Below are 10,269 nucleotides of genomic sequence, written 5' to 3' on the forward strand. Positions count from 1 at the left end.
ATATATTTTACCAGACCATCCCACTAAACAGTTATTTCCTAATTCAGTGTGAGCTAAATAAGTAAAATCCTTTTTTGTACTTCTTCTAAACTTATACTCTTAGTGTCCATATTTGTAAACCTTCTATACTTATATTCTTAGTGTGACGTTATCTTCAAACCTCTTAGACGACAGAAATACATGATACTGTTACATGATATACAATGGCTTCACATATCTTTAGAAAGGGACAATTGATCACATAAATGCATATAACCAACAATAATTGGTACTAAACTTATCACACACTATTCCTAACTAATAAATTAATTATATGAAATAATTATCCAACTAACTATATTATAGATTAGACATGATTTTCTTTATAAAAGACATATACTTTCTTTGTTCTACTGCATACCAATATCTTTTTACTATCCAATTTGCTATTCTTAAAACAAGCTTATGACCTGTTGACCTCTTAGACATGAATATACCATGGTTCATCTTTAACACCTGTTTTCAAAGCCATCATACACACGCAAAGTTAAAAATGTACTAGCTCAATGACTAGTTGTCATTTTAGAGGAGACACTGATATGAAAAGATACAGACGTCTGTTTTATGGTGAATTAATTTCTTACAATATTCCCCCTAAATATAATTTATCATATAATATTATATATACATTCATACTTCATTCATGGCCCAACTATACACGCTCTGAATCAGTTGTTCCAGATGCACCATTTTCTATAACCAGGTCAGTTAGGTCAGAGGTAACCTTCCTTCTAATAATACCTGACAGGATTTTTTCACCTTCTTTCAGTTGTTTCTTAATCAATTTGTAAAATCGTTTCATTCTAATCATAATACAGATTTGAAATAAAATACATAAAATCATAATAATAAATATAATAATTAATGGGTGTAATAATATATTTCCAACAGCTGCTGTTACTGAGGTTTTTCCCCACATTGATACAGTATTTTTAAATTTTGACCACCATGAACGACCTGAAAATTCAGACCAATCATGTTCTATCTCTAGTAGATTTCCTTGTTCATGCTTAAATATTATTTCTGCTTTCTGAAGTTCTTCAGACAAAGCAATGAATAATCCCTTATCCTTTTGTATGATTTCTGCCCATTCCTTCCATGGAAACTCATCTACTTGAGATATATTATATTGTATAGGTAGAACACTCACATTTTTCATAAGTATATTAGTTAAATTTACTCTAATTCCATTTAAACTAATTCCTGTAAGATCTCCTTCTATACAATACAAGCCTCGACTCAGGATATCTGTATGTGTGCAGGATAGGAAGTAAGCTTTAACTGTTTCAGTGTCTGTCATGACTTGAAAACAGACTTTCCTCTTTCCTACAACAGTGACTAGGTCAAATGAAGTTTTTACTTTTTCTATTCTTGCTGTACATAATGAATGATTATGAAAACAATAGTGAAAAATACCTTTGTCCTGATTAGGCAAGCATATTACTTTTGATTGAAAATGTAAACAAGAAGATAAATCTAGTTGTTCTGGTTCAGATGTATTAGTATCCAAAGCAAAATCTACAAACTGTAATTGATAATATAACAACTGAGTATTACTAACTGGCAATCCTAAGACTGTAACTGGAACTAACATTTGTTCTTTCCCAGCAATGGGAATCATTGAGGTACCAAAGCATTCATGTTGATTACATCCTACCCATTTATTTACCCATAAATCTGTATGATATTTTGCAAATACATATTCATTAGGTAAACTTTGAAAAAGACTTAGAGGAGTTATTCCACTTTGGAATGCTTGTGCAATTATTTAAAAATTGGTAGAATACTCTGTCTGTATTTCTAGACATGTTCTGGCTATGTGGGAATGTTGTTCTCTGTCCATTAAATTCAAAGTAACATCTTGTAAGTGGACTACAGCTGGGCCTATAACCGTAGCTGTCTTCATTAACATATTTTCTAATATTTGATTTACATTTCTTTGAACTTTAATACTTTTACTACCCACTAAGCCCGCTGTTTCCAGATCAAACTTTAATGTATTAATATCCATACTATTGGTAATACTTCCAATAGTACCAACTCCTCCTAGAATTCCATCTACGATACCTCGTTTATTCCTATTGTTATTTTTATTATTAGCTCCAAACCATTTATCCATACCCAATTCCATATTAATTAAGTATTCTTGGCATTGAGGATACTTTGATGAAATTTTCCATTCAGAAACATTAAATTTCCAAAGTATAATCACAAAATGTCCTTCTCTTAAGAGATGTCTGGGTTGGAAATGATTAATTTGAAATGGACTAGAAGGAATACATTTTTCATCAGTACACTTAATGTTCTTAGGAGATGAAATTATAACATTTGCAGTATCACATTTCATTGGATTATTTTCTAATGATATGCAACATTCATATATGCCTCTGTCATTAAGATTTGGACTACTGTGTTGATAAATAAAGTTATTGTTAGTCCAATCTACATTTCCAAGATTACTCTTACGAATTATATTAGTAGAGCTATGGAAAAGACTACCCAAAAATTCACCATTTCTTTTCCAAGTTAATAGGGAATTTTGAGGTAAATATATTTGTGTAGTACATATCAAATTTAAATCATCCTTTCCTTCAATAATTTTAACAGCTTGTGGAGATACTTTTATATCTGGAATAATCAAGTCTACAATTGAAATAGTCACTCTCACTTTAACGTGAGCTGAACCTCTTGTTATTTGAAAATCCCATACTCTAATTACATCTCCTTCTTCATCTCCTGTAATCTTTAAGTGTTCAGGATCCATAAACTGTAAATAATATTGGGTCAAAAACCAAATATCTGTTTTGGATCCTCCTACAGAAGAAGAACCTACTCTATCTCCAGTTACATCGCCAGTCCAAATTGTAGACTCATTTCCTTTTAAAACTATGGACCAGAATCCCATCTCAGTTAAATTACATTCATATGTACCAGTTTTATTATTATGTACATATGATCCTTGCATTTTTGTAAACTTTGTTTTAGATTCTATTCTAGCTTGTATTTCAATAGAGTTACTATGAAAAAAATAAAATTGCATACAACAAGTAGCTCCATGACCTATACAAGCAAGTCCATACAAGTCTACGGCTGTGTCAATGTCACTGTATCTTGGAAAATGTCTCTTGTTTCTGGATAAAGGCAATTCTCTTTTATGCAGGGTCTCAGACTTGTTCTTCTCTGCTGGGCTGGAAAAAGTCATATAAGTTTTTAGGAATAAAAATGTCATTAATGAGAAAAGGAGTCTTGTGATGACGAATTTTCTCCTTTTAATGTTCTTTCTTTCTTTCCAATTTTCTGATGTTGTCAGTATTTCATTTTGGAGTTTGATGTTCCTCCATATTTGATTATCAAATGTCATTTCTGCAAAAGAAATGCAGTATCATTATCTTGGCATAAACAACTTGCATTGATCAGTGTGAACCCATATTTTTTGTTGTCTCCGTGCATTTTTAACAGAATTGAGAGGTCTTTGGACTTTTATCATTACACCAAGTGTGTCCAAAATTTCAAAAGGACCTTCCCAATTACTTTGCCACGGCCCACTTTTTCTAAATGTTTTAATCATGACTTGTCCACCTTTCTCAAATTTTGAGGAGTGTGGAGGGATCATTTTCTGCATGTGAGTAGCTGCATGTGGCAAAATGGCGTTTAGATTGTCTTGCAACATCTGTAACCATTTGGTTTTCTCAATTGCTTCTTTCTGCGGAGTCGACAAAATAAACGGTTCATGTGGAAAAACAAGCGGCATTTTTCTACCTGTCATCAGTTCAAATGGACTGTATTGTGTAGATGAAGATGTTGTACTTCTGATACTCATCAGAACAAAAGGTACGGCATTTACCCATGTATGTCCTTTGTCTAACAACATTTTAGCAATTCTGGATTTGATAGTCCTGTTCATTCTTTCCACAATACCTGCAGATTGCGGATGGTATGGAACATGAAATCTTTGCTGGATTCCCAAAATTTTACACATTGCCTGCATTACTTTACCTGTGAAATGAGTTCCACCATCTGAACTGATGTCAATTGGGATCCCCCAAGGTGGAAAAACATGATTTATTAACATTCTTGCAGTTGTTAGTGCATCGTCTGTGCGTACAGGTAAAATCTCAACCCATTTTGAGAAAACATCAACAATTATGAGAGCATATTTGAAACCATCTTTTCCTGTTGGTAATGGTCCTATATAGTCAAGTTGTAATGTGGACCATGGACCATTAGCTGGAGGAGTTCTTTGTAAAGGAGGTTTCTGTCCTTTTGGCCTGGGGTTCACTTGAGCACAAATAAGACAAGATTGAATTACATTGTCTGCAGTCTCATCCATTTTTTCCCAGAAAAATTTCTCTTTGAGAATCTCTAACAATCTCTGCTTACCTACATGGCCTAAACTTTCATGATTGTATTTTGTGAAGTCCACTTGTAAATGTTTTGGTATGACAGGACGCAGAACCCCGTTACAGTCATGAAACAAAATCTCGTTTTCAAAAACAAAGGAAGATTCTGTATCAACCTGAGAAGCAGAAAGGGACGGGTCCTTTTTCTGTTCTTCTGCAAATGAGGGGATCTGTGTATCTGTTTTTCTGACTGTGTTTACTGAAACTACTTCAGATGGAGTCTCTGACTGTTCATTAACAGCTGCTTCTTTTGCTAATGTGTCAGCTATCATATTTCCTATGCTCAGTTCATCATTGTCTTTCCTATGCGCTGGTATTTTAACAATTGCATAGGCACAAGGGTTTATCCCTGCTAGTGCAAAAATTGACTCTAGTATTTCTCTGTGTGCTAAAGCTTTGTTTGAAGCATCTACAAAACCTCGTCTTTTCCAAATTGGAAGATAATCAGTAAGAGAACGCACAACATATAAACTGTCACTATAAATCACTAGTGGACCTTGATTCTCTTCTTTGTTTACAGTTAACACTGTCTCAATGGCTATCAGTTCTGCTTTTTGTGCTGAAAAGTGTCCTGGAAGTCTGTGTTGTATGGCATATCCTCTCTTTGGAAACCAGATTGCATAACCTGAAAAATACTCCCCTGAGACACAATAACGTGAACCATCCACAAACACAGGTTCATCAGTCTTCTCTGCTTCTCTGCGAAACAGAGGAGAGTGAGTGTCTTGGACTTCACATGAACATTCATGTTCTGATCCATTATATTCCATCAATTGAGGGAGTACATATTTGGCATTATGTTCAACCTGGATCTGTTTGGGTGATAAAGCCAACAACCATTGTGAAAATCTTTGATTGGAAACACCTGGGATGTTTTTTTCAAGGAGAAATTTCAGGGTGGAATGGGGTGTTTGTAAGATAATTTTGTTGAATCCTACAATGTGCTCAGTTGCTTTTACTGCATAGTGAACTCCTACCAATTGTTTAACATGTGTCAAAACCTTTCTCAACAGGTCTTAAAAGCCTAGAGAAATATGCTAGGATCCTCCAATTTCCTCCTTGTAGCTGAAGCAACACCGAAGAAATAGCAGTTTCAGATGTATGCACCTGCAAAGCAAATGGTGCTTGCTTTTCTACTGTAGTTAGGGCTGGTGCTGTCTGCAAATCTTTTTTCAAAGATTCAAAGGCCTTTTGCTGAACTTCTGTCCAAGGACCAAAACCATTTTCCTCATTATTCTTTAGAAGTTCATACAGAGGTTTTGCTTTATCAGCAAATGACTCAATGAACTCTCTAGAAAAATTCACTAATCCTAGAAATTGTCTTAGTGCTTTGAATGTTGTTGGTACAGGAAGTGCAGCAATAGCATTAACCCTTTCTTGCAAAGGTTGGTGTTTACCCGGACTGATCTGAATGCCGAGAAACTTGACCTCGCGTTTCATGAGCTGAACCTTACGAGTATTCAGCTTGAGACCTGCATGTTGCAGTAGATCAAACAATTCTGCCAAAAGGGTTAAATGTTCTTGCTCATTTTCTGTTGACAACAAGATATGATCCACATGTTGTAGGATACATTCTGGCCTAGAAAATTTAGATAGGACATCTGCTAAAGCTTGATGAAATATGCTTGAACTCAAATGTAGGCTTTTCACAAGACGTGTGAAGGTATACTGCACGTTTTCAAAGCAGAAGGCAAATTTATATTGACAGCTTTTAGATAAAGAGATTGAGAAAAATCCATTTGCAATGTCAATCACAGAGAACACTTTTGCTTTTGCATCAATTCGGGACATTATATCTGGTGTATCTGCCACTATTGGAGCGCAGCTTGGGGTATATTTATTCAGCATTCTGAGATCTACCAGAAGCCTGAATGATTTAGGGTCATCACGTTTAGGTACTACCCATAATGGATTGTTTGTTACAGAATTTGTTTTTCTGATAATACCTTGTTGCAAAAGCTCCTGTATGACTATTGATACTGGTTTAATAGATTCTGGTGGCAATTTGTATTGCTTCTGTGGGGGCGGATCCTTGCCTTGCACGTCTACTTCTATGTCTTTAAATAGACCGGCTTCATTTTTGCCTTCGCTCCAAAGATTTTTGTATGATTTGACCAATTGTTCTAATTGTTGATTGTCACCACTATCTGTCCATTTATGGTCTGCAGCAAGCACTTCTGTTAAACAGATGCTGCCGACCTCACAGTAATCTGCTGGGTCAATTACCACAGGCTTACGATTAATGGAACCTTTCCATACAATGCCATTACCAAGGTCAATTATCCAACCTCTTCGTTGAAGGATATCTGTCCCAATGATATTCTCTGCACCTTGACAATACCAAATATCAATCTCAGTATCCAAATAATCAGGGATTTCAAATGAAACATTTTTACACATTGAAGCTTTCGAATTACCTGATCCGTTAAATCCAACAACTGTACATACTGTTGCATCTGTCAAAAGAGGTAATCTTACACCAGTAATAGAAATTTCAGCACCTGTATCAATTAGAAACTTGAGCTTTTGTCCATTAAATTTTGCTTTAATGTAAGGGCGTCCACATTTATCTAGACATATTGGTGTTACATATTCTAGATGATGAGACTTTATTTCCTTTTTATTGTCTAGTCATGGAGTAGGCAATAATGGAGCTGAATTAACAGTGGTTGACTGCAAGTTCTTTTCAGTCAAACCGCTGCTGACCGATAACTCTCTGATTTGTTTTATCAGAGGAGCATAGGGAGAAGAAGATTGAGTTTCCTTCTGACTAGGAGAAGCAGATGGTTCAAGAGAAATAAGTCCATTTTCTTTACCTAAATTTCTTGAATCCTTTATCTGCATATCCTTTAAGAATTTTTTACACTTCCATTTTAAATGTCCAGGTTTTTGACAGTAGTGACAAGTTATTGGCTCTCTCTGTCTCACCTGCTTGTATCTGTCACTTTTACTAAGAGCAGTCATTCCTGTCTTAGCTGTAGTTTGACCATTCCTATTTAAAGTGTAATTTTGAACTAGAGCTATCTTAGACTTAAGATAGTTCTGTTTCATTTGTCTTCTGATTTTATCAATGAATGAACAAGCATCTGTAATCGAATTTTTATCTTGCACAATGGCCAAAGAAGTTGGATCAAGATATTTAAATTTTTTTACAAATGCTTTTATCATACCTGTATCGTTTTCATCATCTACGCCCAAGACCATTTTGTATGCCTTTGTGAATTTAATTTTAAATTCATAAGGGTCCTCTCTAACTGAAGTCTGTAATGAGTCTAGTACTTCTAAAGAAGGTACTTCCTCACCTGTGGTACATAACAACAATTGTCGTAATCTGTCTGATGCGTCACTATGTATCTCCTGTCCGTCATCGTCAATAACAGGTGATTGCACAAGTCTTCTAGCAAAATGAGCTGGGATCCATAAATAATATATACGGTTACGCTGTTCATCAGTCAAGTGATAACGATCTGTATAAGACTCGAAGATGTTCGCATTATAAAAGGCATCGACCTTTGAGTCATACGCTGGAATATCTTTTAACATTTTAATTAATTGATCATGAATTTGTAATTTTAATTTAGCTGCACGGTCTAGTAGTTTTTTCTTTCTAACTTCGGCTTTGACATTTGCGTCATCTTCCCCCATTTCAGGAATGCAGGAAGCTTGAGGCTTTGACTTTTTAGAATCAATCTTTTTACCACCTTTTGTTAATACAGCAACCTCTTTTCTGTCATTCTGCAGTCCTAACAAAAGATTTGTTTTAGAATCAATTTGCTCCTCAAGATTTTCTATGTAGTTACAAAGAATGTCAGAATTTGGACAATTAAGAGGATCTTGAGACAAATTTTCATGCATTTCTGTGTTCTGTACAGTGCTACATTCTGTCTGCTTTAGTGTAGAAACACTTTTAGCAGGTAAGTCAATATTCAAAATCATTTTGTTGAATATTCTTACCAACTTTAAGATATTAGATATCTTCTTATGCTGTTTGTTTACAGTAAATCTAGATTTATCTATCTGAACATTGGCCTGTAAACATTCCTTGTACATGTAATTCCATAATTTACCATCATCAGGATATAAAGAAACATCCTTAAACTCTAACTTGCTTTCTATAGCTAGTTTATCAATAAATTCCATAACTTTTATTCACCGTAATCAGATGATTTTCATTTTTGCAGCCGGTGGCTCAGTCACTGGACCTCTCGTCCACGTCTGACGAAACACAAACGCCTTCACTTCTAGGTTCTTTTCACCGTGTTTTTCCCAAGACTTGATCAGTCTGTGCTTTCTCCCCCTGTATCAAGGAAGGAAAAACCGGAAACAACTGTGGCGGAGGCTGGCTTAGCCAAATGTTAAATATCGTGACACTTATATTATTTAAGTGTCTGTCTTAGGCGTTTGAGGTAAAGTGTTCTAGTGCCAGGCTGATTTAAAACAGTGTGACTTTTATTTAATTCACACTTGGCATCAACATAAAATGAATACAAAAGATAAAATAAAATACAGAGTAAAATATAACAAAAGTTGTAGATTATGGAAAAAGAAATAAGCTTTGGAGAAATGTCTAATCTCTAGCCTGTTCTATGACAAGTGTTTCAGTCTTGGCAAGGAAGACAACAGGTGTATCAAGGCTTTGTAGGCCTTAAGAAAACAACAATGTCAGTGCATGTCAGCTGTATAATGTATTGATGTGTGAGTGTGAGTGTGTGTATGCGTGTGTGTATATGTCCCTCTATCTCTAAGGCACATCTTATATATATTTTACCAGACCATCCCACTAAACAGTTATTTCCTAATTCAGTGTGAGCTAAATAAGTAAAATCCTTTTTTGTACTTCTTCTAAACTTATACTCTTAGTGTCCATATTTGTAAACCTTCTATACTTATATTCTTAGTGTGACGTTATCTTCAAACCTCTTAGACGACAGAAATACACGATACTGTCATATGATATACAATGGCTTCACATATCTTTAGAAAGGGACAATTGATCACATAAATGCATATAACCAACAATAATTGATACTAAACTTCACACACTATTCCTAACTAATAAATTAATTATATGAAATAATTATACAACTAACTATATTATAGATTAGACATGATTTTCTTTATAAAAGACATATCCTTTCTTTGTTCTACTGCATACCAATATCTTTTTACATTCCAATTTGCTATTCTTAAGAGAAGCTTATGACCTGCTGACCTCTTAGACATGAATATACCATGGTTCATCTTTAACACCTGTTTTCAAAGCCATCATACACACGCAAAGTTAAAAATGTACTAGCTCAATGACTAGTCATTTTAGAGGAGACACTGATATGAAAAGATACAGACGTCTATTTTATGCTGAATTAATTTCTTACAAAGAGATATGTGAAAGGACGGGATTTACTAGACCACTGCTACTCGCCAGTTCACCAAAAGGTAGCACGGCATTAGTACTGGCACTCTGCTGCATATGAGAGTCAGCAAAATTTACCGGCAAGTGCTAACAGAGATCAGGCCTGATTCTGCAAACCCTGCAGTTTTGTGTGCAATGTATCAAGTGACAGTGACCTACTGGCACTGCAATTGCTGGGGGAGAAGGGGGGGGGGTAAGCGTAGGGGCTAAACGCAAGTGTTGGCAGGTGCTGGGGCTGATCCCACTAACGCTGCATTTTTGGGGATGCTATACTAATGTGAATGTTGGTATTGTGCTGATCTGATCAAAGATATTGATCCGTTCAGACACTATACTAGCAATGGAGGTTTATTGTGCATGAGTGTCTTTCTGGCAGTCAAGGGGTTAAATGTGATGACTGGTGTACTGATGGGCAAT

General features: G+C 35.3%; 1 protein-coding gene across 1 annotated transcript; it reads right to left on the minus strand.

Moving 5' to 3' along the window:
- Window positions 1-602: 602 nt before the first annotated feature.
- On the minus strand, window positions 603-3,400 carry LOC149450263 (uncharacterized). Its single transcript, XM_089692110.1, is given in 1 exon segment — window positions 603-3,400. A coding segment is annotated over 1 exon segment (2,709 nt). The 3' UTR covers window positions 603-691.
- Between the last annotated feature and the right edge of the window lie 6,869 nt (window positions 3,401-10,269).

Source organism: Staurois parvus, unplaced genomic scaffold (assembly GCF_062004578.1).
Source record: "Staurois parvus isolate SC_StPar_1 unplaced genomic scaffold, SC_StPar_1.0 ptg000576l, whole genome shotgun sequence".
NCBI classification, from domain to species: Eukaryota; Metazoa; Chordata; class Amphibia; order Anura; family Ranidae; genus Staurois; species Staurois parvus.